The 26,804-nt window shown below is 44.8% G+C and overlaps 14 protein-coding genes across 14 annotated transcripts; 7 read left to right on the top strand and 7 right to left on the bottom strand.

Annotated features, from left to right (window-relative positions):
* Positions 1-251: 251 nt before the first annotated feature.
* Positions 252-2,105, bottom strand: N7478_011183 (MIP/aquaporin family protein; the record flags this gene model as incomplete). The annotated part of the gene is made up of 3 exons (XM_056927397.1): positions 252-561; positions 627-1,156; positions 1,215-2,105. The coding sequence occupies 3 exons, from the start codon at positions 2,103-2,105 to the stop codon at positions 252-254; spliced, it is 1,731 nt and encodes a 576-aa protein (XP_056774445.1).
* A 1,377-nt stretch (positions 2,106-3,482) lies between these two features.
* N7478_011182 (uncharacterized protein) lies at positions 3,483-3,674 on the top strand (the record flags this gene model as incomplete). Its single annotated transcript, XM_056927396.1, has 1 exon — positions 3,483-3,674. The coding sequence occupies one exon, from the start codon at positions 3,483-3,485 to the stop codon at positions 3,672-3,674; it is 192 nt and encodes a 63-aa protein (XP_056774444.1).
* A 260-nt stretch (positions 3,675-3,934) lies between these two features.
* Positions 3,935-4,327, bottom strand: N7478_011181 (cupin domain-containing protein; the record flags this gene model as incomplete). The annotated part of the gene is made up of 1 exon (XM_056927395.1): positions 3,935-4,327. One exon carries the CDS (start codon positions 4,325-4,327, stop codon positions 3,935-3,937), a length of 393 nt encoding a protein of 130 aa, XP_056774443.1.
* A 940-nt stretch (positions 4,328-5,267) lies between these two features.
* Positions 5,268-6,587, bottom strand: N7478_011180 (putative methylaspartate ammonia-lyase; the record flags this gene model as incomplete). The annotated part of the gene is made up of 1 exon (XM_056927394.1): positions 5,268-6,587. One exon carries the CDS (start codon positions 6,585-6,587, stop codon positions 5,268-5,270), a length of 1,320 nt encoding a protein of 439 aa, XP_056774442.1.
* A 1,061-nt stretch (positions 6,588-7,648) lies between these two features.
* On the top strand, positions 7,649-8,864 carry N7478_011179 (uncharacterized protein; the record flags this gene model as incomplete). Its single annotated transcript, XM_056927393.1, has 3 exons — positions 7,649-7,724; positions 7,788-7,889; positions 7,942-8,864. 3 exons carry the CDS (start codon positions 7,649-7,651, stop codon positions 8,862-8,864), a joined length of 1,101 nt encoding a protein of 366 aa, XP_056774441.1.
* Positions 8,865-9,033: 169 nt separating this feature from the next.
* Positions 9,034-10,509, bottom strand: N7478_011178 (glycoside hydrolase family 32 protein; the record flags this gene model as incomplete). The annotated part of the gene is made up of 2 exons (XM_056927392.1): positions 9,034-10,260; positions 10,318-10,509. The coding sequence occupies 2 exons, from the start codon at positions 10,507-10,509 to the stop codon at positions 9,034-9,036; spliced, it is 1,419 nt and encodes a 472-aa protein (XP_056774440.1).
* Positions 10,510-11,177: 668 nt separating this feature from the next.
* N7478_011177 (uncharacterized protein) lies at positions 11,178-12,506 on the bottom strand (the record flags this gene model as incomplete). Its single annotated transcript, XM_056927391.1, has 1 exon — positions 11,178-12,506. The coding sequence occupies one exon, from the start codon at positions 12,504-12,506 to the stop codon at positions 11,178-11,180; it is 1,329 nt and encodes a 442-aa protein (XP_056774439.1).
* A 1,245-nt stretch (positions 12,507-13,751) lies between these two features.
* On the top strand, positions 13,752-15,545 carry N7478_011176 (serine hydrolase domain-containing protein; the record flags this gene model as incomplete). The annotated part of the gene is made up of 3 exons (XM_056927390.1): positions 13,752-14,313; positions 14,382-14,637; positions 14,720-15,545. 3 exons carry the CDS (start codon positions 13,752-13,754, stop codon positions 15,543-15,545), a joined length of 1,644 nt encoding a protein of 547 aa, XP_056774438.1.
* A 146-nt stretch (positions 15,546-15,691) lies between these two features.
* On the bottom strand, positions 15,692-17,206 carry N7478_011175 (Zn(II)2Cys6 transcription factor domain-containing protein; the record flags this gene model as incomplete). The annotated part of the gene is made up of 2 exons (XM_056927389.1): positions 15,692-17,100; positions 17,194-17,206. 2 exons carry the CDS (start codon positions 17,204-17,206, stop codon positions 15,692-15,694), a joined length of 1,422 nt encoding a protein of 473 aa, XP_056774437.1.
* A 1,119-nt stretch (positions 17,207-18,325) lies between these two features.
* N7478_011174 (uncharacterized protein) lies at positions 18,326-18,638 on the top strand (the record flags this gene model as incomplete). The annotated part of the gene is made up of 2 exons (XM_056927388.1): positions 18,326-18,398; positions 18,517-18,638. 2 exons carry the CDS (start codon positions 18,326-18,328, stop codon positions 18,636-18,638), a joined length of 195 nt encoding a protein of 64 aa, XP_056774436.1.
* A 1,022-nt stretch (positions 18,639-19,660) lies between these two features.
* On the top strand, positions 19,661-20,011 carry N7478_011173 (uncharacterized protein; the record flags this gene model as incomplete). Its single annotated transcript, XM_056927387.1, has 2 exons — positions 19,661-19,692; positions 19,762-20,011. 2 exons carry the CDS (start codon positions 19,661-19,663, stop codon positions 20,009-20,011), a joined length of 282 nt encoding a protein of 93 aa, XP_056774435.1.
* A 1,726-nt stretch (positions 20,012-21,737) lies between these two features.
* Positions 21,738-22,364, top strand: N7478_011172 (uncharacterized protein; the record flags this gene model as incomplete). Its single annotated transcript, XM_056927386.1, has 3 exons — positions 21,738-22,029; positions 22,091-22,195; positions 22,258-22,364. 3 exons carry the CDS (start codon positions 21,738-21,740, stop codon positions 22,362-22,364), a joined length of 504 nt encoding a protein of 167 aa, XP_056774434.1.
* Positions 22,365-22,533: 169 nt separating this feature from the next.
* On the bottom strand, positions 22,534-23,865 carry N7478_011171 (Rieske [2Fe-2S] domain protein; the record flags this gene model as incomplete). The annotated part of the gene is made up of 1 exon (XM_056927385.1): positions 22,534-23,865. One exon carries the CDS (start codon positions 23,863-23,865, stop codon positions 22,534-22,536), a length of 1,332 nt encoding a protein of 443 aa, XP_056774433.1.
* A 644-nt stretch (positions 23,866-24,509) lies between these two features.
* N7478_011170 (uncharacterized protein) lies at positions 24,510-24,824 on the top strand (the record flags this gene model as incomplete). Its single annotated transcript, XM_056927384.1, has 1 exon — positions 24,510-24,824. The coding sequence occupies one exon, from the start codon at positions 24,510-24,512 to the stop codon at positions 24,822-24,824; it is 315 nt and encodes a 104-aa protein (XP_056774432.1).
* Positions 24,825-26,804: the final 1,980 nt, after the last annotated feature.

Raw genomic sequence — 26,804 nt, 5'->3', positions numbered from 1 at the left:
CAGTAGCTGAAAGCTACATATAAGTTACCTTCACAGAAGCCGGATTTGGGCAATGGGCATCAGTGCTGCTTTTGCTGCTGGGGCGACTGGGCACCTGGGGTACTGCAGGTGGTTTTGAGGCTTTTGATTGGCCAAGTGCCGGCCATAAGTGTATACAGGGTAGATCTACAAGATAATATGTGAATCTGTCAATGAGTTGATAAGCAGAGCATCATTTGAGATTAGAAGTTAAATAATAGCACGTCATTTTGTCAATCGTCTAAGTTTTTGATTCCGTCTTCGAGAGATGGAAGTTTTCCTTTTCCAATCCCAAGCCTTTTCCTCCATTTGGTTTCCTTCTTCAAGGTCGCTCTCTTACGGCGCCTTGGAGCATAGTTTACAGGCGACTCCCCGCCAATGAAGATGAATATGTCGTAAAGAGAAGCGCCCGTCAGAGAACCACTAATAGTAGCCACCCATCCGCCCCAAAACCACCACCCACTACGGGCCGTGAAAGTACCTTCATAACCGGCCATCAAGGCAACTAGGCGAGGACCAAAATCTCGGACTGGATTCAAACACCTGTGGTAATCAATCATTAGCACCTGTTATAGATCCATGGATACTGATATGCGAGTAAAGCTTACCCTCCCGTACTAAATCCTAAGCAGATGCATAGAGCATAAATCACCAAACCAATCACAAAGCTATGCATACCCGCTCCAGGCGGCGCGTTGCTATCATCACCCATTGCAAAAATAACACACAACAAGATTGTATCCGCGACAAATTCCGTAAAAAAGGCTGTTACCGAACTGATATAGCTTTGTGGTTCTGTGTAAAATCCAAGTCCTGTAGGACCTGCGCTTGCATTGGGTACCAGTGCAAAAATAGCATCTCTATATAAGCAGTATGATATCCCCGCCGCAGTAATGCCGCCTAGAATCTGAGCAATCACGTAAAAAGCGCATCGCCGACCTGGAAATCCGCGAAATATCCAAAGCGCGATGGAGATGCCAGGATTAAGATGGGCACCTGATATACCACCGGCAAGATAGATTCCGACCATAAACCCGAGTCCCCAGCTCCAGTTCTCTGATAATTTGCTGCCAGCATTTGTACCGCCTGTTGATATGGCCAGAGTGCCAGTTAGGCCGATCAAAACGGCAACTGTAGTCTGTAGTGGAATTTAGTATTGAAAATGCCTGTCCGTATATAGAAAAGGGTTTACTCACAGCTAGCCATTCGGCAAACGGCTCTTTCATAAAGTGCCGTATCTTCACCCAAGTATTCAAGAATTCTTCCTGAGGTTCCTCCATCTCTTGCTCTTCAAATTCTGGCTTTTGTGACGCCTCAGTCTCCATGGGCCGGAGCATACCATCAGCCTGCGGTGCATAAACAGCATGCTTCCTTGCAAGACCTTGCTGAGCCACAGAAGAGTAGTTGAAATGATCATGGGAGGGTTGGCCACCAACAGCAGGTGAAGGAGAGCTAACACCGGGTGTCACACCCAGCTCAGGAGCGGGTTGAGATTCGCCTGGAGGTTCTGCTTCATACGCCATTGGCCTTTCACTATTGTCTCGACGCATACCGGGCCTCACCACACGTGGAAGTGGTTTTGCCAAACCCCATACTGGCTTCTCATTGTGTCCACCATATCGAGGATTGAGACCCTGGTATTTCGGGTCGACGTAAACGGGCCCCTGCTGCTGGGTGGCATTAGGCGCTGTTGAACCTGCTACTGAGTGCGACGGCCATTGCTGGGGCTGTGGTCGACTGGATGTTTTGGATCGAATTGATTGGCCGCACTGGGATTGGGGTGCGTAGTAGAAACTTCCGGATTCTGTTGGCTGTCGTGCCATAGTGGCTCGGTTGGACATGGGCGTTTGAGGTTGTTCTTGTGAGGGCGTTGAAGGTTGAGCATTTTGAAGACATCTATTTGGAGGTCTCGCGTTTTTTTTCGGGAGCTTGGATTTATCATTTTCTTGGGGCGGATTATTTCTATGTGTTCCAGTTTCATTCAAGGTATCGTCAGATGATGAAGTAGAGTCCGGACTGCTGGTGTCGTGTTCCTCGATTGGATGAAGTGGTGGATCTGGAGGCCTGTGGCCTTCCTGCTCCTCCATAATGAAGTTCAGTAAAACAAAAAGTTAGTCAATTGCAGTGAGAGTAACTGAGCGTTCGTTCAGAGTATTGCTATGAGTCTGCAAATTTATAGATTTCTCCCGTGGATTAAACAAGGTCAAACATGGATTCAGAGGCGAATTGATATTTCAAGCCACCAATAACATGCTACGATCGACCATCCAGATGAAAAAAAGGTTGCTCTAGTTCCAAGAATTCTCTGCTGTTCTGTGGGTCGCAGAATATAGATGTTGATTCTAAACCAAGTTGAGAATCCTTGATCCCGTCAATCAAATTCAAGACCCGCTCTTCTGCCCCACATCTTTTTTCTAGGACTATACAACGACCCACCAATAGGATAGTGACTAGAAGGTAGGGCCCTGATAGAGCTTTGAAACGACATACCTTATACATTGTGGTGTTTTTGATTGAAGATAAACACTAAGCTAGATGCTGTGTAGTTTCATTCCCAAGAATATATTTAGGTGAACGACTCGACTCACATTTAACAGTAAAGACTTCTTAGGAACTTTCATGTGGGGATTATATTGGAATAATAAAATTACTAGGAACTTCAATCATATCACACTGAATATCAAAATGTGATATTTCATAGGCCATATATCAACGGAATTTGCCCTGCCTTTCCAAAGTAATCATCATTCAGATCTGCGTAAAATACCTTGGAGAGGTGCTCAGGTCACAATCCCTTTTGGGACATCTATTGAATGACTTGAGGGACTCATAAATACTACTACAGGTAGTACATCTTCAAGTTCTCATAAAATCCATCCATTCAACATATTTTCTCGCATCACTGACTACCTTCCACTGATCAGAAAACTTTAGACCGTCATCCACTACCAAGGTACGTCTTGAGATACAATGATCACACTACTCATCCTTACTCCAAGGCTATAGCTACTATTTATTGACACATCATGAAAATTTCTGCTCTGAAAGACATCTGGACTGAGGAGCATCAAAAAGAATTCACTATTCTCCAGATCTCGATCCATCTTTCAGGCCTGTGACAATCGAAAACTCACCTTTTGACGGGCAAAGTTAACTACGCAAAACTCATAACTGAACTCGCATATTCTTCTCAAACCATTTCTCTTAAAGACAAGCCTCCATGGGGAACCAACGCCATACGCCTGTCGATAAGGCCAGCGAGAAGAATGAATCGACAGCCAAAAAATCCAATGCTATCGAATGCCGGTCTCATCAGGCTTCACCCGCTAATGCTATCGCCACCAACTTGAAAAATGTCGATGCTCCTAGCACCGTGAAGCTTAAGTTTTAAGTCATCCAAGCCTTCTCAGACGGAGTCTTCCAGGAGCTTGAATACTGAGTATATACACCTGTGGGCAAAGATCATGTCCAATGTTAGGGAATGCCGTTCTCCTCCCGCGCATGCCCACGCTATTAAAATTGCCGATACTGCCGATGCTGCCGACACCGCGAAGCTTCCACCATCCGAGTCGGAGTCTTCTCATACGGAGGCTATCAACGACTTGAAGCTTGAATACCTCTACCAGTGGGCATTGAGACATGGTTTGCACAAGTGAATGCCAGCTCATTCCTTAACTCAGAAGCGCGAGGAACGAATGAAATGAGTTTTTACAATTTTTCCGTGCTGAAAAGTAGTTGAATTATGCCATTTTAATTGATGATGCCGATTGCCTGCATACCAGAAAACAATGTTTTCGATTTTAAACGCTACTTAGTCACATAGAAAGAAATCCTTGAAACTTTCAAAGACATCCACTCTGTTGGCAGGTCAGCATCTGGGGCATTGAAGAGACGAGAATTGGGAAATTACACCTACTTAATGAGTGTTCTTCAAGTCATCCTCCGAGACTGGATCATACCAATCCATGCCCCCAAACGAAATGGCGCGATGAATCATCAAACTGTCATCAGCAGAGCCATGCCAATGAATTATACCAGGAGGGCACCAAATGATATCACCAGCTGATAGTTTCCGGGGCTCTTTTCCTTTATCACATACCCACCCAGATCCGGTGGTTATTTCAAGAAGCTGACCTTTCTCATGACCATGCCAGTCTGTCCGAGAACAGGGCGAGAACTTGACATCAAGGATTGAGATATGCTCGTCTTTGTGTATCATTTGACTAAAGAAGACATCGCCGCTGAATTTTCCCAGGGTTTCTTTGGTGAACGAAAGTTCGCGTAACTGGACTGCAGTGATGGTGGCCATTACGAACTCTAAACCGACGGGTGCTGTAGTGAACAGATCGATATGTGGTTGTAGATGAGGATGGATTGAGTCGACCTAGTACTTAGCAGAATGTCCGTCCCTATACCATGTTATGTTTCGTCATAATCTGCCAGAGTTTGCGTGGTGCTCGGCCCTTGACAGAAAACTTTCTCGTATTTAGTAATAGTAGCTCGGCATTAGCGCTAAAATTGATGACCAGCCAACGCATTCCACTTACACCATATGCAAAGCACGTACGGAGCTTAGTACAGGTTTTGCTGTTGTTCAATGATGTTTATTTATCCACAATAAGAAACACGATGTTTCTTACCCCACTCGTGGTGGATTGCATATATCATACCTACATTAGCGTATGACGTGAGAATAAGCCAATCCTGTATTCACCTCGTCATCGTCACTGGAATCTAGTATGAACTCAGAGGACTAATAGCTTCAATGAGTTATTTTTGCTCTGCCTGTTTGCGCATCAAGCTTTGTGAGGCCGATATAACACTGTGGGTCGAAGGCCCATATGCTGTAGCGGATTGATTTTCGAGTTACGCTAAGATTGTTCCAATTAGCTTCAGAGGAAAATGGTATTCGAGAAGAGAGGATGTATCTCCAACATCCCGTGCATAGTACTTGCAGGAAAGGGGGGAAGAGGGGTTTCACCCCTCTTCTATGCATGCGCTTGCCAAGACACTAGCTATACGCCAGTCATGTATAAGTCATATTCATCTTTGATCCACTTTCGTTGACGATCGGGGATAAAGGATCTGATTATAAGTTATACATGATCTGCGATGCAAATTCTCCTTTACGCTTTACGTCATTGCTGGGCTAGGCTGGTCGGATGTAATCGCGTACGTATGCAGAAATGGGTTTCTTGTATTGAAAGAGCATTGATAGGCCTTAGCTTTGGAGCTAAATGCCCATTCAATCATATTTTGCTGGATCTAGTCTCGACAGTGCAGGCCACTGGCCCATGAAAATTCTTTTCAGGGGCGCAGTAGTCAAACATGTCTACCAACGCCAAAGTTCGTAGCATTTCATTTGTCAAAATCATCAAACCTTCATCGCCACCGATCCCGGGCTTCGAAAGAAGGAAGTCGGGCTGTGTTGCCAGTGCGACTTGGGCGGTTATCCGCGCTGAGACGTCGGTTTCATTCGCAGAACCTCCAAGACAACACCCGATGTTCTGCGATCGACAATATATGACCGCGTCAATTGAGTTGTGGAGACTACCGAGGTCAGGAAGCTTGATCTGAACGAAGTCCACGGCTTTGGCTTCAGCAAATTCGTGGATGTCCTGGAGAGTGTTGCACCATTCGTCCGCAACAATTTTGACGTCAATCTTTTTAAGTATGAGGCAATTTCTCAATAAGCTGAGACGTTTGATTTGAGCTTCCTTGGTGGTTGCAACAATTGGTGATTCGATGAGGATGTCATAAGGAAAGGCAGCCCGCTCAATTAGCTGAAAGAAATCTGGTATCTCATCGTCGTTGAAAGCATCTCCGATTGTACCATAGACATCAAAGTGCAGACGGGGTCGCCACTCTGGATTTCCTCGTTCTTGGATTCGCTTTGACACAGACTGTACATAGTCAAGTAGGGTTTGTCCCCGGGGTCCGATGTCATTAACATGGACAAAGGATGCATGAGGCAATAGTCCGACTTGTTTCATGATCATTCTGTCCAGTTGTAACTGGTCATTGCGGTGACAGGATGCAAGAATTGGCACCGGCTGTGTAGTTATGTTTATTTTCCACTCCCTGGAGATGACCTCGGGCATGGTACAGTGCCAGGCAAGAGCTGTAGCAGATAGTAATGCTTGAGTGAGACCATATCTAACAGCCGTATGAAGCCTTCGACCCCCAAGAGCCTGCCACGGTGCATCAACTTGGACAGCATTCGGACGAAAGCTAGAAATATCGCACTTGAGAATCCAAGGCCTAATGACAGCGTGCAAGAGCGGGATATGCTCCGAAGGGGTGAACAAAGGGTCTCGCGATGCAGCGCCCGAGAAAATCACATCTACACAATCGCCGATTGCCACTGCGCCATTCGGGAGACGAATGAGTATTGAGATAACTTCGCCTGCCTGAACCACATTTTTAAATCCAGGAGTTACGGTGGCGATGTTGTCCACTAGGGGATCATATTCGGGACTCAGCTTCACAGCTTGAAGGTCTTTGTGAAAGTAGCCTGAAAGTCCAGGAACAAACCGGACATCAATCGGTTGAACTGCAGCCCATGTCATCTCCGGTTTCCGACTCGGATCTGCCTCTTATCCTAAGATACTGAAAAGGGATCACTGCGTTCAGATATGAACTTGTAAATACTCTTTCTTTGGGGAGAGTCTACTTACCACAAGCTAGTACCGAAAACAAAGATTAGAGCTCATCAAAAGCAATCGATTTCCCTGGACTGATTTTTTACTTGAATGTTTGGTTCCCCACCCATCCCCTCTTTCGTATTTAGTGCAAACAATCACTGTGATCTGTATTGAGTTAGTATCGTAGAAATTCATTTACAGTTCCTGTTTTTCTTTTATGGAGCGGGGATATACGGGCGGGCCGTGGAGCATGTGAGATTCACGACGATCAACATCTTGAGTACTCTGCACAGCGGGATGATTGATTGGCTTGAGGTGTGGACATCATCTGCACTGTATCATGTCCGCGAAAAAGCATGGGGTCATCGCCAAGGACCCCTCAACCCGGAGCATGCACGTCCGGTCATTTATGCATGTACAGGGGGAAAGTTGGCCAAACTACAGTAGTGCACTGACTGGATCACAGGTTGTATATACGCTCCATCCAAGCATTAAAACTCCTCGGGGCCGCGATTGCGTTATTATCGTATTATGCAATACTAGGATATCATGCTGGGAAAAACGAAAAAAGATACTAGCAGAAAATTCCGTCATAAATCCACTTACAAGCCTTCATTCTTCTTAACCCAAATCAAATATGGTGGCATATGGGTTCCAAGTCTGTGGTTTGTGCCCCCTATCTCCAAATGCCAACAGAATAATGATGGTTTTTGTGGCTGTGAACAAAAGACCAGATAGTATGACGAAACATTCAAGTCCCCGCAGTTAAGCAGAGAAGCTGCAGGGACGAGTTGAAGCATCTCTCACTTCTGAATGACGCATGTCCACGGGTGCTTATTATTTATTTATTATTAGTAAAATCTGGATTTCGCTCGTTCCAGATCCATTCCCCTCATTTAATACTTACCTATAAAGTTAGCACCAGAAATCCCTGCTTTGCCTCTTACCAGCAATCCTACTAGCTCAAGCCATTTACCCTCAAGAAGATGGCTACGCAAACGATCCAGACTGCAACCAGTTCCTTACAGCCATATGTCCATCCACCAGAGAGCAAAGAGCCCTGTATGTCCTGATCAGTTGAAATGTTTCATCGAAATCTCAGGGTCGTTTATAATGGTAAAATAGTGCAGTATGCAGACTTGGTTATCATTGATCTCGGCGAGTTCGATAAGCCTGGAGGTAAAGAGAGACTAGCAAGCCAGCTGAAAGATGCAGTGCACAATGTTGGTATGTAAGCCTTTGTCAATCAGCAAGATTCTATTTATATCAACACCGAAAGGGTTCTTCTATGTCACCAATTTCGGCTTAAGTCAAGATGAAATCAATCGTCAATACGCGATCGGACGGGAATTCTTCGCTCTCCCTGAGGACGTGCGCAAGTCTTACCGAGCACCCCTTGAAGAGGGAATTTACAATGGCTACCGGCCACTGGGATCCATCCAGGTTCTCCCGGGGCTATGGGACAACATTGAATTCTATAACATTATGAAATTTCTGCCGCAGTATGAGCGCGACCACCCTGAAATATTCCGCCAGCACTGGAGCGAAATAGAACGCTTCCATCGCCACGTCCACGAACATGTCGGATACAAGCTGCTCCAGCTTCTCGCCATAGTCCTGGAGCTTCCCGAAGACCAGATCTCAAACGGTCATCTTTACGAATCAAACTGCGACAGCGGTCTTCGTTACATGAACTACCGCGCCCGTCCAGCGGAAGTGAACGAGCAATTCAAGGATCTCTATTCCCGCGGCCACACTGACAACGGCACAATCACGTTCCTTTTTCAGCAGCCCGTTGCAGCACTCCAAGTCAAAAAGTACGAAGACTCGCCTTGGGAGTGGATTCGGATCTCCGAAGGCACTCTTTCTGTCAATATCGCCGATATGCTGTCTATTCTTTCCAACGGGTACTTGAAAAGTGGCGTGCATCGCGTCACGGTTCCCCCCAAAGACCAAGAGGCGCAAGACCGTTTGGGACTTCTGTATTTTATTCGACCTAGCGATCGACTGACGTTGAGAAGCTTTGATAGTCCACTTCTCCGTCGCGAGGGGTACTACGAGGAAGGCAAAGAATATAAAATCGATATCCCAGCCCCGGAATGGACGCGAGCGCGAATCAAGAAGAACTGGTCACGATCGCCTACAGATCCCAGTGCGGGGACACAGATGGGTGGATTTTCAGTGAAGCATTTCCATGACTAATTTTGACGAATTGGGTTCTCCAACAGAATTTGATGGACCTTTTTGTTTGTCGTAAATACAATTTAGATTGGATATTGAGGGCAAGAATGTGAATTTTATGAAAAAAAACCTCAAATCTTGGATTATGTCATTGTTCATAAAGTTATAATAATTTCAATTCAATAACTGCTTAGTTCCATATAGAAGGAACCTTTGAGATTTTCAATGACACTTCGTCTGTGTTGGTCCCCGATGAGAAGACTTGGGCATATGTTGCATCTTCCCCCGGGAATACCTGAGTAGTAATTGTGCTTCCACCACTAAATACCTCAACGCTAGACCAATCCACTAAAATACATAGCTCTATTTTACCATCAGACTCTGGCGTGACAGGTGCAAAATATTGTCGTGCAAATGTGTCATCGAAGGCGATATTTCCAGAGCGTCTGCGATCGACAAAAATCTTCTTTTCATTGAAGTTGTACCCGATGCGCGTTTGCTCCGTAAAGTCCAAAGAAGCATGAACTATGACTCCAAACTCGGCCTTACCAGAAGCATCTCCTTCGCGAATTGAGAAGCTTAAGCTGATACCCAGTGTTTTGCCAATGGACCCAAGGTCTTTAGTCCCCTGCTGAAAATTATTCCAAGAGTGGGAAATTGTCTCGTTGTCGTCAATTAAATCCCAGTTTGCGTGTGGCATTTGAACCAGCACTGTCTGTCCATCTTTTTCTTTCAAGGATAGGTGCCGGGGAGCCGTCATAGCACTTCGCCAAGGGTACGTTGGAATGTTTTCTCCGTATTGCCAGTTATTCATCCAGCCGAGTTGAACATGACGATCGTCGCTTAAGCCGTTATACGCTGCAGAAGCATAATAGTCTGGACCCCAGTCTAGCCAGTTTGAAGTGCTGTTCCCAGCATGAAGAGTTTCTGAGTCTGGGATAAAGGCCGTGCCATTGAAGTCTCCGATAAAGTATTGATTTCCGGATCCGACCGTGCCAGGAGGACCTCCAGGATTCAGTCCGACTACTAATACCCACTTCTCGGCAGCGTCATCGTTGTCGACCGGAAGTGGAAAGAGGTTGGGACATTCCCATACACCCCCAACGCCATTGAAAGGCCCAAATTCACTTGCGACGGACCACTCTTTCAGGTTATCAGAAGTCCAGATAACGAGCTTGTGAATCTCAGCCAAAGATGTAAGAAGGACCCATTTCTGAGTTTGCTCGTGCCAGAAGACGAAAGGGTCACGGAAGTTCTCATATTGATCTTCGTAAGGTGCAGGTGGATCCTGAATAACAGGATTGCCAGCATCATACGTTGTCCAAGTCATGCCGCTGTCAAGACTATAAGCAATTGACTGTGATTGTTGACCCAAGCGGATATTTTTCCCACTTTGCAGCGTTTGTGTCATAGGGTACTTTGTGATTAGAAAGTGTTAGCTGAAGCTCGAAGACGAAGGGGTTTGAATTCTCACGTAGGAAGTATAAACAGCTACCAAAGGGACCTTGCCATCGACGCCAAATCCACTGGTATTGTTCGTGTCAATTGCCATGCTTCCGGTGAAATACATCTCAGTCACATTGTGGGGGAAACCTCGAGCCAGAAGAGCAACGGGCTGTTCATCCCAGTGTGTGAGATCAGTGCTGGTAGCATGGCCCCATGACATATTCCCCCACTCAATTCCTCCTGGATTATATTGAAAATAAAGATGATATAATCCCTCATAATAAAAAAGACCTGCTGGATCATTCATCCAGTTTTTGGCAGGGGAAAAATGAAACTGGGGTCGATATGGTTCAGTGTACAATCCCCATGTATGTCCAGCCCAGAGGGCGAAAACGAAAGCTACCAAGATTCTGATCATTGAGAAAGTATGTAAATAAGAATAAAGTTGTTTGACTGCCAAATGAAGTTTACTGGGAATAGGGAAGCTCTTATTTATGTTTTTTGCATGGTCCATTCCCCGTGGGGTATGTGCATAGTATTCCCCATACTTAGGCGATTCTTCGGAGAAATTCCAGTTACCCCCACCACCAAGACGATTGGTCTCCAATCGCTGCAGATTTCGGTTCCCAGTCGCTACATTCTTGCTGTTATCTCGGGGATATTCACAGAAAGTTCTTTTGTGTTTGCCTACAGGCCTTCTCAGGTCGTCTTTTTAGTTTGGCAATTACAAAAGAGAGGGAGAGGCATGTAGATCGAAAGCATAGTGGACTCTCGCCAGAGAGACTATTTTATTTTTCCTATCTCTTGAAAGGTTCAAAGAAATCTGGGCATCAAATGTGGATTATTGTTCCCAGCTAAACTTTGTCTCATAGCCATCAGTGACTTTTGCTAGTCATCTTTCACGTTTGTAGTCACTGTTTGGCCATAATTGTCTGGAGCCGCGCGGTTGCAAGGAATTCCTGAGTCGTCTTGATCGATTATGTTGGTGCATTGATAGACTTCATTTTGAAGATCGGTTCCATACATTGGCAATCCCAACGTACTGTTAACTGATTGAAGCTCGATGTCCTCAAACTTGAGCCCAGGGCAGGGATGAACGTCAGAGCAGTAAATCGACGTCGCGATATTATACCGTGATGTCCCCTTGATATTAGACCATGTTATATCCTCAATAGCCATCTTAGAGGTGTTGCAGCTTTGCCCATCTTCACTGTAAATGCATTGGGAGATCTGAATAGGCAAAGCAACATTGGTCAATTCAAAGTTGCGATATGTGATGTTCTTGACCAAACCGCTGCCACCACCACCGCTATCGCCATTGGAGCTGCCATTATCAGATACACCTTGCCATGTCTTGATTAAGGCTCCCTCTTGGCAATTGATACAGCGAACATCTTCGAATGTAACATTCTGCACATAGTCTGGCATTGTTGGGTATTGGCCGACCGAACCGATTGACATTCCATAGTTTCCATAACAGGTGACATTTTTAACATGCAGGTTTGTGGTGTTTCCTTTAGCTGCTATGCAATCATCTTGATTGGTGATAACTGCGTTCTCGACAAGCAAGTTGTCACTGTTCCAGGAGTCATATCCGTCGGTATTGACAGTACCCCATTGATCATCGCTCGTAGCATTCACATACAGGTTAGTGATTGACACATTTTTGCTGTATGATACAAAGGTTGCCCAGAATTGAGGTTGTATGATGGTAAGGCCATCGATGAGCACGTTTTCGGAGTTTATAAAAGTGATACTGATAGGTCGGCCCGGCTGGTTGCTCCCATTTTGGTTCTCTGTATACCAAGCTTGGCCGTTGCCATTATACCAACCTCCCTCACCACGGAAAGTGATATTCGTTCCACCAAAAAGCCAAGCTGTCGATTGGTTTTGGAATACAACGGAATAAGAGTGCGAGAGCCAGTAGGAAATGTCATCAGAAAATAGCAGCTCTCCCTGCAATGATACTTCGCAATTATTCAGGTTCGTTGTGTTCATGACCGAGTTGATGTTAAATGTATGATTGGAGAACACTACTCGACCGTTTTGTCCACAGTCTACAAATGCTTTGTGAATCGAAGGCGCGTCGTCGATAGCTTCTCCATTGTGCTTGAGTGACTCAGGATAAAGAGTGCAAGTAGAGTCTCTCTGGACAACGTAACCAGTCACCAAAGATACCAGCGAACTGGCCGTGGCGAGATTTGACCATAGACGCATGGCTGTAAAGAACAGTTTTGAAGAGTCTTATTGCTCTCACTGAGGTCCTGTTCAAGAGATTGATTTGTGAACCAAAAGAAAAGGTGCATCAGCAGTAAATATGTGTTCTTGATGTTTCCGCGGTCATTGCCATTTGCGGGTCTGCAATGTTTACCCCAGTACCCCAGGAACGTTACATCGTAAACCTGTTCTACGTGGCTAATCCATTCTAAGTACGCGATACGCGCCCGCCTGCGCTTTGGTCGTAGTCGGTACACCTTAGCCCGAAATGTCCTCCTTACGGTCATGATCACCACATATGCGGCGTCTGAAAATGCGCTTTTGAGCAGAATACCGTCCAGCTTCTTGGTTCAGTTGCCATTTGACTGTTTGCTCTAAGAAGCGGCTATCTGGATATTGCAACCTGTCGTATGTTCAAGTTTACAACCCCGCCTAGTTTCCCCGCATCCAGGAGTCAAATGGAAGGTAATCTCGAAAACAATATACGTGTAGATAGGTTTTCATGCATTGTATTAGCTGACATCATCGAGAATAATTTCGGTGATGTTTTTGGGTCTCTTGGAGACTTGAAGTATTGTTCACTTGACTAGAAAGGAGGAAAGAGTGGAGCCTGCGATTCTGAAATCAATGAACTGAGGCTTCAAATGTTCATTTCCCCAAACATGCTCCGAGGTCGGAGCGGAGGCAATTTTCTTCCTTTTTTTCATAGAAAAATGATATCTTTGAGGTTTTTTATTAAAAATTCATAAATCACACAGGCCACCAGGGCTTCGCGGGTTTAGGAAGGTGATAATTTTGCCAATTCATGAATAAAGTGGCTGAGGAATGTGCCGCTAGTCTGAATAGAGTATCCTTTTCATCTACTCGACCCCCATTGGCCAGGGCTGACTACACAAGTGGATCGAAGGCGCTCAATAGAAGTCTACCCCTAAAATAATTTGGTGTGGTTTGCAATATAGTGCTAGGAGCTCAACCTTAAGTGCCAGTATTGCTGGGTAGCTGTCGTCATTAATCGCATAAAGACGGTAGAATCTTAATTTTAGACTCAAATTTGACGCTAACGATATGCCTTCCTTTTTGGAACGCTTAAAAATTATAGATCCATGTGTATAATGACAAGAATTGGGGTGTATAAAGCCCAAAGAGTAGACTGATGAGATATTTATTTTTTCTTGTGTACCAGTCACAAACATGATCTTCTTCAAAGTAACTGCGGCTTTGCTTTTCGCCTCGTGTCAACTTCACATGGCACATGCCTCATGTGAGCCAGAGATCTCTTATCCTGCTCCTAAGTATGATACACATACTTTGAAGGACACGTTCGAAAAAATTGAAACGCAATTCAAATCTCTCCTCGACGCCGGCTCTCTGAACGGAAGCTCTTTCTCATTGGAAGTTTCTTCTTCCACCCAACTTCTGTACTCCCACTATCACTTTGATGAGTCCTTGGGTGGCAGCCCCATCAACAGTTCTTCGGTCTATCGGATCGCCAGCAACACCAAACTTTTCACGGCATTGGGGATCTTGAAGCAAGAAGCAGAGGGTAGAATCAGACTTGATGATGAAGTGACCCAATACATCCCAGCTCTTCTCAGCGGAAATGAGCGAACCAAGTGGAGAGGCATCACTATCAGATCGTTGTTAGCTCATCTAGGCGGACTACCGGACAACTATGGCGATGAGGATCTATTGCTTCAACTCTCCGATCCCTCTGCAATTGGTCTTCCGCCATTGAGCAAATCCCAATCGAACTCTCTTCCAAAATGCGGTGCATACAGCGAATGGGAAATTCCTTGCACTGATTCAGGTATGTACAAATTCGCTTCAAGTCGTACTTTGCAGCAATGTTGGACTTGAACTAACATTAAATTATAGATATGAATGGCTATCTCACACAGACAAACACGGTCTTTCCACCACAGATGGAAACTTCCTACAGTAATGTTGGATTTGACCTCCTCGGTCAGGTTTTGGCAAACGTGACCAACATGAAATACGAGGACTACATCAACAAGGATATCTTAAAACCTCTTGGTCTACATGAGACATCCTTTGACGCGCCCGATGATTCTGCCGCTGCTAGTGCTGGATCAGGCTCGGACTGGGGTGTGAACGAAGGATCTGACAATGCGTAAGTTTTTTTTCCATCCTCCATTACGCATAGAAGAAGTGCATTGCGTGTTGAAGACCCATCTAACATTATGATGTTTTAGGAGTGCCGGAATATACAGCTCCTCGTCGGATATGATCAAATTCCTACGCTGGGTTCTCGCGAACCATGAAAGCATTACCCCAACAATCAACTGGTTTCAGCCTACAGCTTGGAATTCTGGGTCTCATTCTCTTCTTGGATACCCGTGGGAAATATTCAGGACTACATCCATTATTCCAGACACGAAGCGCCCTGTCACATTTTACACAAAAGGCGGAGGCTTGACTAAGTACTACTCATACAGCATCATAGTTCCTCAGTATGATCTTGTTGTTTTCATGGGCGTGGCTGGAGACCTGACCGTGCTGAACAATATCTTCACGGACGTTCTAAATCCTCTTGTCACGGCAGCGGAGAAAGAGGCGCAGTCTCAGTTGAAGAGTTCTTACGCAGGAGTGTATAAATCCACCGAAAAGGGTTTGAACTCTTCGATAACTTTCACTCAGACTGAGCCCCGATCCCTTCATATTTTCTCATGGATCTCCAATTCAACGGATGTGGTGGACAGCCTGGCATCGTTCGTCTCATCTGCGGCAGGCACTACCGGTGAATTGTATTTCCAGCTCATTCCCACTTTCAAGACTAGGCACTCGAGGGACGGAAAGATTGGCGAGGTATGGCGCTTCATAGAGGTCATTGATGACTATGAGTACCCAATAAATGCCACAACAGTTTGGAACGACTATTGTGTGGTCAATATTGATCCTTTCTCATATGGGGCGGTGCCGCTGAACGAAGCGGTATTCTGGAGAGATGGCGCTGATTCCACATCCCGGGTGCAATCTGTGACACTCTCGGCGTTTAGAGTTGAATTGCAGCGAGAGTGAGGGTTCAAACCGTTGTATAGATTATTCCGAATGTATATCAAGTCTGTTTACTTTGTATATTAACACATATAGGTTAAATGAGACCTATCAAGTTATATAGAATTAGCACATCTGTAACTTGACATGTTTCTTTGGAGATATTTTCCTTACCAATCATCTTTTGTAGGCAATGAAGTGGACTTTTTATGTAGTCCCCGCATGCCAGTGATGGCTCCCAGTACTCCGATTTGTCTCTTTAAGTATTCGTGAAGTCTCTCAGAGCCATGAGGCGATCCCTCAGCTAAACTCAAAGGCCATATGAGAGAGCGCGCCCATGAAGAAAAGTGAAGGCTGGTATCGGGATCGGGATCTTTTGACCAGTATTCCGGTCGTAAGTTCTCTGGTACAGTAGCGCACATATCCACTGCTGTATGATATGCAACCACAGATGTATGATGTAAGAGCATCTCAAGTTTGTCAACAGTCTCGGGTGGGATCGCATTAGGTGGCAGGTAGCCAGTGATGCTCCGTCGTAAAAGGTTGTTATTGTACAGTCGTATCATGCGTAGAGTATTCCAGGCTTGTGCGCTTCGCCAACCACTGAATACTTGAACCGGTATGAACGGTTGAAGGATGCTTCCATTGACAATATGACTGTTTGGAATCTCTTGGAAAGAAAAGTGACCGGGATTTGCTGCAGGCATTGAGCTAATTAAATGTTCAACCTCCTTCTCCAATTCCTCTAGCTTCACAATGTAGGAGAGCGAGACTTGCTCCTCATCAAATTGGGAGTTCAACGTAGCCAGACGGTCAAGCAGAATCCAGAAATACGCTTGATATCCTTCATTTAAACAGGAAACCGAGTAGAGGAGTTTGAGATAAGGTGGAAATGGCAATCCTCGCTGTATGCAATCTATCTGTACAATAGAAATTATATGGTGGAGAAGGCTTTGGCCGGCAGAGCTGTCGAATATCGCGGGAGCCGAGGATGGTTCTAAGATGGCCACAATTCCGTGGACGTGTTTTGACCAAGTGCTTTGTGCGTCCTGATAAGACTCCGATGAGAGAACAGCGAATAGTGCCAGCAATAAAATAGAGGCGATGGTTTCTGGGGAAGCTGATTGGTGCCCTGTCAATAAACTCATTGTTTGAGCCAGCCCAACGCCATATCTCTCTTGCGCGAGAATTTGTAGGTCTCCCCGTTGTTGTTGATTTGCCATGTAGCTTAACGCAACTGCTTCAAAGCTTGCCTCAAGCGAAGCAGAGCGCTTATGAGATAAATAAATCGACGGCAGCCAGTCTAGATAGCATCCGCCGGAATAAGCCGACGTAAAGAACGAGATTGCTTGAACGGAAGGTGGATCCACAAGTAGTTGCAATTGCGGCGCGGGAAATAGTGCCTGGGGATTATTGTCTCTTTTAGACGAGACTGATTTTGAAACGTGCGATCTGGCCTTTCGTGTCACAATCCCAGTTTCGTCTTCGAACATCAAGTCTATCGCATTTCTGTATCCAGTACATTCCGAGTTGACATTAAGGCATTGTGTACATGCCGGGCGACCACGGTCGCACTGATCTGAGATTTAGATGGGTATGGTCCCTGAGTATGGGACGGATCTTACCTTGATTCTCCGCTCACGACACAGTGAACAAGCCGTTGAGCGCTTACCCCGAAATACCATGGTAGGAAATGTCGACTGAGATAGTCAATCTTGGTAAAAGGCAGGGGGAGGTGTGAGTGTAAACGTGAGATTTCAACACTGATGTGGGGCGACATAGATTAGTTATTTTCAGGCGTCCAACGAGAACCCTGAATCTTGGAAAACAAGGCTGCAGAGATGATTTAGGAAGAAACGCTAGACCTTAAAAGATTTGACCCGATTCCCCGTCGAGACTCAAAATTTGAATCTTGCATTTACATGCATCACCTTATAGCGTATGTGTGCACTATAGCTAAATACAGACTTCATAGATCGTCCTTCTACTCTAGAAGACCCACGCGTTTGCTGGGCCAATTAAGATTCGATTTTCCCAGTCAAAGAATCTATGAACTCCTCGTCTCAAGTTTTAAATGTCCATGAGTGGAATGAGCACAATGCAGTGTACAGCGACTTGGCCATAATATCACTACTATAATACTCAAACTTGAAGTGAATATGTAGTCCCAGTACTCGGCACCGCCACGGCCAGTTACTGTGACATTCTCAGTTGGTGGGGTATTTTTTCTTCTTAGGACTTATAAATTCAATTTATCATTCGTACTAATCCGTATAGACAGAGCCAGATGCAACAATCAAAAATAGCAATCGGACTGGTCAAAAATTACATGCGAGGCGCCTTCTGCCTAAGATCCCGAAATTTAATGTTCTTTGAGGTCATTTCGTGGGAGATACCCTCAGCCTGGTCATCCGCGGATTCCATCAAAGAAAATTGCCAATCTTCTGAAATTTCCGGTTATTTAGCTTTAGCTACCATATATCTTCGGAAATCTACGGCTCTATCTCTTTGTTGGTTGCACATTTTCCCGTAGATCATTGTCCGTACTTGGATGGTCCAACTCACCGAAGCGATAGACCCGGAGTTCCTGGTCACAAGATAGATAAGAAAGTTCTACTAATGACAATTGGGGAAGTTGTAGATCCAGTATCATTCTTACTTTGGATCTTTGCCTATAAATACGGCTTCGCACCGGCCTTTCATAAATCCCAACTCCAGAGCAGCCTCCCAAGTTAGATATCACAATCTCTGAAATCAGCTTATGACAACACAACCTTTGAACTTTCAAGTCTACTTCGTTCAAAATGAATTTCCCTGCTCTGAAATTACTGGTCATCGCTGCCCTCGTTGCTTTGGCAAATGCCCGTTGCGAACTCGGTAAGCTTCTGTTGCTTAACCCAATTTAATCGGTCCTCCTTATTCTAACTTTCTGGGAAATTGCTAAGTTGTTTGCTCCGACCCGAATGATGCGTCTACTTGCACCTCGCCTTGTTAGATAGAGACCTACCTAGTGTTCAAGTTGAGGAATCTTTCCCGAACGTAAAGAATGCTGTTCTTTTGGTTCGCAATGGCGATAGTTTAAGCGAAGGACAAACAATTTACCTACAAGATGCTTAAATTTTGTATTGAAATAGTTGACAGAGGAATATAAATTGCAAGGGAGGTTTTAGGTTTGAAACTATATATGAAAATGTAGTGGGCGTAGAGTAACTTGAACGTCCGAAACTTGAAACAACAAGACTAGTACAGTATGTACTAGTAATAGACAGTTAGACTGTCCAAATTCTTTTAAGATATATTTTTGAAAAGTCTCTCTAGCACTTTTATTTGTTTGATGTAAAATCAATCCGTGGCAGCTAGATTCAAACGAGTACAAAGAGCCATGACTGCCATCGCTCGCGTTCGATTTACTACTACTAGTAGTAGTAGTAGTAGTAGTAAAAGACACCGTGACTGCATACAGTGAATATCTCGTTTGGTTTTCCTACCTCTTTTTTCTCCTCTATTTCATTTCTTCCGATGACTATTTAAAGGTTTTTCTTCTTCTCATTCAGTAGGACCTATTATTTATAGTATTTAAAGTCTTAGAGTCATCAATCGTGGTTTAAAGCTGTTTGTCTATATGTATACTAATTGCATCCAATATCATTAGGTGGGTAACATTTTAACGATTGAGATCTTAGGAATTGCTCATAATCGTGATTCTTGTTGATTGGCTAGATTTGATAATCCGGTGTTATAGTAAGTTCAGTATTTCACTTTTTTGCTTATACAAATCGTGCAAAAGCGGGCATTAATTGAAAAGAAGTTATGGCCGTTTTGGCCTTCCACAAAGGAGTCAGCGGCAGGGTTTCAAATGTTTGTGCTCTACTATACCGCGACCCAGAATGCATGCCTCGGTGAGTGAGCGTTCAATCAGCAGGCTATTTCAAATTGTGGGGAACATTTGAATAGTCTCACATCTCTACTCTCATCCTCACCACACAAAGCTCCTACCACCAGTGCAATGACCATTGTTTCTTATCCAAACATCTCAACGCAGGTATCTCTTTTCACTCTATTTTCGTTTCCCAGTTGAGACCTCTAAAATCAATTTTACGCCAGTAGCAAGCTTGCCTAGCAGGCCCGTTCAACTGAAAATGGCCCTTACCGACATTGAAAGGTTCAAGAAGTAAGCGTTCCCCTTTGAGCCCTCCCCACCCCTCTTCCCAAAAAGAAGCCTCGTCTAGAACTAAAACAGTAACAGTGTCCTTGGATCACAGGGATTCCACTTTTTGGCTGGCCAGAAGCGTCGTAGACTGACAATTCAAGCTGGCCTCGTCGAAAATATATCCCCTCCATTACACACCCTCATCAACAATGGCATTATGAAAGAGTCGGTATCGCGAGAGGCGGTGTTGAATGATGTGGAGGAAGACACATTCGTTGCATTATGTGAGAGGTTATCGCAGGTTTTATTCGACCCCTTCTCACAACAACGATGCAAGTAAGTACCACCTCGGTGGAATATCGTGAACCCGTCCGGGGTCTGCTTTTTGTACATGAGTTAGCTGTAGGTTCTAATGCAGCTGCTTGGGTGAAAATAAATCTTCTCCGAGGCCAGAAAGTGATCATGGGGTAGGCTACCATTCTATTGCTTTTCTTCTTTTGAGTTTTTTTAAATGTCACCATCCAGCGATAGTATGTATGAAACCCATATAATGTCTAGCTAAACAAAGCATATAATCACCATTTGACTTTGAGTTTTAAACACATGACCACATTGAAAAGAACAGTACTCCTTTTTCCTAGACCGATCCGTATACTTACAGGTAGCAACAAGACTTTAACTTGAAGCTCCGACAAATCATTCCAACCATAATCATCCTTATCATCCTTATCAACCCCGAGACTCATGCCTTTCAAATTTGCCGGATATATCCCACATATCAGCAAGATCCTTCAGTCGAGAAAGATCAATATTGAATATTCGAGAAAGAAGCTAAGTCACGAGGCCAGATTGATATGAAATAGACACCTCCCTATATAATCAACATGGCCACTGTATACAGTATCTTAGCAGAAATATGACCCTGGAGGTGGCTCTATAACGAGAGTCCTCTATAAGTAGAACTCAATGTCGTGGTCACATATCAGAAAAAAATACACAGCCTCTCAATGTAGCCTAAGAGCATGCGGACGATAGTGCAAGGCAAAAAGAACTAGAAGCATGATCGTGGATCAAATGATCAAACCATATCCAGTAGCTGGTGACACTTTTTCCGTTAAGGCGTCAACACTACCATAGTAGTATCCAAAAAGCTGGTCTCATTTATTCTTATCCGGGGGTGCCCGTTCCTTACTCTGTTCGCAACTCCTGCATAATCATAGCGTGAGATAGTATGAATCAGTTTCGTGCCTTTGCCATTCAATGTCTCAGTGGCGATGTGCTCTTTGAAGCTTTTTACACCCATTCGAGTTTTATAGGCCTCCGATGTCCCCAAGCTCTCTTTGTTTACCTGGTTATAAGAACTTTTTGACATCAGCTAAGCTCATTTCAACGATTACTGTCTTAGATACGTGCGTACTTGAATACCTCACTGTGCGCACTTTCCCAAAATAGCATGTAAGAAGCTGCTCGTATAGCCAAAGGATCATGGCGGTGATCAAGTTCGTTTGGCATGATTCAATCATCGGGCCGGAATGTCTCACATCCCCGCTTGAATCTGTGGACCTGAGGCCAATACTTGGCATTAAGTGGAGCTTATGTGGGGTGATCGTCATAGATACAGCTACATCAGTGGCTATTGCTTCCTGCCTAGTCTGATCTGCAATAAGCATTACTGATGTCAATCGATGTGTTGAGTTCTTTTCCGGAGTAATTTCTGAAAACTCCCGTCCGTCGATGAGGTGATTCCACTTACGCCAGCTTATGGGTTCTTGGATGCTTTTTTAGGTATCCGATATAACGATTTTCATACCCACTTTCGCAGGGGGTCCAATCATTGACCCTGTAGAGGATTTGATAGGGATGAAGAAGCCATCCGATTCCCCATGGAAACCTTGCGGATCAACTGCATCGCCGAGAGTTTGTTTTTCTTCCAACGTCACTAGTTCTTGGCTCCCCTTATAAAACGGTCGTGTTTCGCTGCCATTGATTCATATTATTAACTATTAATCTTACATTTTACTTTGAATTGCCAGACCTACTTGAACTCCCTATTTCAATAATCCAATATGAAGCTCCTCGCATCCCTTGCTCTTTTGGCCGCTACCACCCTAGCCACTCCCGTGGCTCCTCGTGCGCCGACAAAGGAATTCAAGCTCAAGACCACCGACTCCAAGATCACTGAATTCAACAACCTTTATCTCTATTCCTACCACACTGGTGCTGGTCTGAGTGATGCTGTTCTATCCAGTAATGCTACTGCAGCACCCAAGTTCTCGCTCAACGGTACCACCGCATATGCCGACCTGGGCACAACTTTCCCCTGGGGTGTAGAGGTCGGCGGTGATACCAACTATGCTGGTAAGTTATCACCTGGGCATTTCATTTTCATTTGATTGAATCTCTTCTAATATCTTTATAGCGTGGGAACCCGTCACTATTAATGCTGGACAAGGTGAAGCCGAGTTCGCGATCCAGAATGGTGACTTTGTCTATTCTGAGGAACAAGGGTTTGCCGGCTGGCTTGGTAAGTTCAAAAATGTTTGCTTATGTCCAAATTGTCTTCTTGGTCTAACGTTTTCTCTACAGTCTGCTCCTGGTACCACAATGCGCCGCAACTCTTCGCTCTTATCAAATACTACGACCCTGTTATCCCCTCCAGCTGCAGCAAGGTCACACTGAAGGCTGTCTACTAAGAGGATGATCGCGGAGGGAAAATACATGAACAACAACGTTAGGAGTAATGGTTAATGCATGAGAGTCAGATTTTAGAATATTTACAGCATTGATTTTCATGTGACTAGCAATAAGCGAATGCAATCATAATATTGTCGTTTTTTATCATACAATTCGTCAAAGTTATAATCAGGAAGCCGCAACGACATTGGAAGGATCGTAATACCGCTTGTCCATACCAGCTTGTAAGCGAGCTTCCTCATTGAACGGTCCTCGAATAGGTCCCCGGAAATGTTTTGAGACATTAGAGCGGAACACTTGGACCGGGTCGGTCTCTTCTTCGTTACAGATCCAGGTGAGCCACCTGTGCCCGGTAGTAACATGTGTAATCTCATCATGATGAATGACCTCCAGTGCTTCAACACTCGGGCCATCTCCATTAAGACGGAACTTGTCAATAGTCATAGGGTTGACGTCGAGACCTCTTGCCTCGTGAACGAGAGCAATGATACTAATTCTGGCACGGATATCATGCGCCGTCTCCTGAGCTGATAACCAAAGGGTATGGTGGACAGGCAATGCTCCGAAATGCGAACCCATTTCTTCGATACGAGTGCGCAGAAGGGAAAAGTGCTTTGCCTCATCACTCGCAACCTTGAGCCAATCATGGAAATAGGCTCGTGGTAATTCTTGTGAGGTTTTCTCGGTTTGGAACGCGGCAAATCGTACACAGATATCGATGGCCAAATCAATAGCCCACAGCTCAATATTAGCCAGCGCGTGCAGCATGGCAATCCGACTCTTTAATGTGCCTCCCTTTCCTGTCCTCGGCATAGCACCTGGGGCAACAGTAAACATTTTCTCGCGCGGAGGTTGATCGGGTGCAGGGACGGTGCCTCGTCCAATATCCATAGGTGAATCAGAGGCCTCTCTCTCAGTAAATATTCTGAAAAGGTGAGTCGTCAACTCGATTTTATTTTCCGGGTTGGCGGTCTTCAAGATATGAACAGCCCAGTCGCATAGTGTCGCATTGTCGTCTAGATAACGAGCCATTCCTGGCTGCTCCTGTTGGATCGGTACACCGGATTTATTTGAAGGGATCGCATGTTTCAATTTGACCTTCTCGCTGACGGGGTCGATCTTGGCCAGTTCCACTTGCTCGCCGCCTTCGACTGGGAAGCTTAACAAAACGGTGCCTTCTCGCACGTCGATCGGGTATGTACACGCTTTGATGCCGACGCTCGATTCGCCGGTTTCGACGTTAAAATCGTAAGCATGCCAAGGGCAGCTGGCCACGTATCCGGAGTCTTCAATATCTATTTGTGAGTCCGCCATTGGTCCTCCTGCGTGCGGACACTCTGCTTCCATCGCGTAGTATGACCATCCTTGCGCTTCGTTCGGTTTGGAGCCGGAGGGGTCGATTGAGGGAAGTCGGAAAAGGACTAGTCGCTTTCCTGTTGATAGGTAGATCACATATCGTGCTTGCGTGAAGTCGGACAAGGGTCCGCAGTTGATTATCATGTTGAAACTGGGGGAAAGTTGAGCCGAGTCTTGTACATTAAGAACGACGTCGTTACTTGATGTGTTTTGGTTGAGGGGGATTTTTTTTGAAGATCACGTGGTATTCATGGCCCGTATCGACCACGATAAGGAATAAGTGGGGCACTATGTATAGCTTCCAGCGGGAGCACCTCTCATTTCACTTCGATTGCCATATTATGTTGATGTTGTTTTGTGTATATATTTAATAAGAAACCCAAGTATCTCTTCACTTAAATTTATATAAATCTAGATTTATAAATATCTCCAATTTGTTAAATATTATAAAATCCCCAGGTCAGATTTCTAAGTTATTAGATGAACACTATAGCACGTGATAACACCTTTCAATCCGATTCAATACTTGAGACGGATTTAAGTCGGAAATGGATCAGTGTGTTTCGGACTAAGGTTCGAAATAGATCCTATGAGAGCAAAGTGGATCAACTTTCAGCGTTGCATTTTGTGCTTGTCCATAAGATATCAGATACAAAGCGGTATTTTACGATGCATAGCGAATATCAGGAATGTTAAAAAATCATGGAATCGGCTCATCTATTCTAGTACAGATCATCACAGAGACTGAGACAGCCACTGAGACTAAAATCTTGGAGATCACCACAACCATGACATCCACCGACTGCTCCGAGACCGGTGGCGGTGGCACTCTCGACTACGGCACCTGCTCAGACCCCACCATCAAGTGGGCGTACGGCCTGGACGGACGCAACAGCTACTCTTTCACCACCAATAATCAAAATGACTTCCCCTTCGGATCCGATACGAGTATCGGCAGTGTCACCGGTCTGGTCTGCAACCGTCTTCGAAGCCCGTGCAATGCGCCCGAGGCTACCATTGACCGGTGCACTGAGGCCACGAATGCCGCCAACGGCCTTTCGGGCCAGGAGGCTGCTGAAGTTTGGAACGCGATGATAACCTAAGCCTTCCTTCGTTTGTGGCAAGTAAAGCGGATATATTCTTGTTTCTTAAAGGCTCCAGCTTCAGATTGATCTCACTAATCTGTCCTAAGGCAAAATTCTGCTTGGGAATTGAGAATTCCTTCCGGTAGTTGCTGACGAGCTATTTCATGGTTTCCAGCGGACAACTGATATAGCTGAAAATCTCAAACAGGCTCTGAAAAGCGGATAACTCGTCAGCGAGGAGATCAACCTCTTGCTTGGTAATTCGAAAGTTATGCTTGAGGCGGTGCGAGTATTTACTATATTGTTCTAGCTGGTTAATTGTGAATAGAAAGATTGAGGACACCGCTCCGATGGCTTCTATTGTGTTTCCTGCCTTCTATCAGTTAGTATAGTTAGCCTTTCTTTTGCCTTAAGTATCTAGAAATGCGGGGTATGAGGCTCAATGCTGCGGTGATAGAAAGACCAAAGATGAGAGGGCCCGGCGAGCTAATCAGTGTAACCCACGACATTCTTACATATATAGTGCCGCAGCTTGTATCACATTATGCCCGTGTGCAACGGATATAGCTGTTGTGTAACACCAGTGGACCAAAATTTTGGGAGTGGTTGGTTTACCCTAATAGGAGAGGAAACTGTTGAGCGCAATTCTTGGTGGTGTAGCGCTCCACGGTAATATCTTGTAGATCGGGTCCCTGGGTGATATATATTAGAGCCAGGTTAGCTAGAGAACGCATATGTTGTCTATGTACACTACAAGTGTGTATCGACTCTACTTCAAAGAAACAAGTGTATATTACTATCTACTTGTCACACTTATGAAATCTGCTATCTAGGCTGGTTTCGAGCTTTAAAAATTATCAATAAGGAATGTGTGCTGTGCGAATAACTACTATGTGCTGACTCGAAACCGAATCATTTTGTTTCTTGACGCCTTACAATAAGTGCTGGGGTTAATTGGTGATCAAGACTTGTAAAGAAACGTTTCAAAGCAATATTTGCTTTTGATGCTGAACTATAGTTTAGAATATCTACCCCTCCTAGCTGACCACTGAGTGTTTGTTTTTATTGGATGTGAGCTGCTCTCCAACAACACCAAGACCCTCGAGTATCTGCGGCAATGATAGCTGAGTAGTGTAAGTCAATATGGCTATAGTTAGAGCGATTGTGGTGTGTTGCTCTGCAATTCTATTCCCTGTATGTTCTTTTTTTTTTTTTTTTTCAAATCTTCGGCGCCAGAGGTTCTATGATTGGCAAGCCAAATAGGCGGGTCGGCGAAATCCTAGCGAGAACAATCGATAGAGCCCAAATTACGTAGGTCTTGCTCAAGAACAAATAGCCTTAGCTTGCCGTGATAATTTATTTCCCCTGGTTTTATAACTTCTTATCTTAAATCCAAATATCAAATCCAAGTACTTAGAAGCTTACCTATTTCCTAGAACAATGGAAGAAGCTCCACACAGCTGTCATCGAGATGGCACCCTACGTAAAAATTGTCAGCCAAGTTGAAGATGTTCTGGAAGGAAATGTCAAGTCTAGGGCAAACTTGACTGAACTGCTGGCAGAGCTACAAAGTTGAAAGCCGAGGAAGAAAGGCTCAATTACTTCATCCAGGGATTGATAGAGAAATTTGAGCAGTGCCTTGACAGTCTTCAAGATAAGCATCATTCCAGGCTCCTTGAGATAAACACTACTTCTCGCTCGGCATATGGTGAATCAGCTCAGAGGTACATATTCCTAGAGGGAGAAGTAAAATCACAATTTGTGATTCACAAAGACGCCAACTCTCAGCAAGCTTAGATAAGCATCAAAGACTCAAATCAGCCTTTGGATTTGTGGAACTTAAGGATACCTTGTAAGTTAGAAGCTGCCTTTCCAAGATCATCAATCACTCACCTATTTAAAAGCTCGGATAGGCTTGAGGGACTTGCTATAGAACTACATGCGGTTGCAAAATCAGTGTTCCTGGATAGCTTTAATAACAAAGTTTTAGAAGGGAAC

This window comes from Penicillium angulare (genome assembly GCF_028827245.1).
Source record: "Penicillium angulare strain IBT 27051 chromosome Unknown utg000008l_segment0_segment0, whole genome shotgun sequence".
NCBI classification, from domain to species: Eukaryota; Fungi; Ascomycota; class Eurotiomycetes; order Eurotiales; family Aspergillaceae; genus Penicillium; species Penicillium angulare.
The sequence above is the reverse complement of the archived record's forward strand: the minus strand, read 5'-3'. Positions and strand labels throughout refer to the sequence as shown.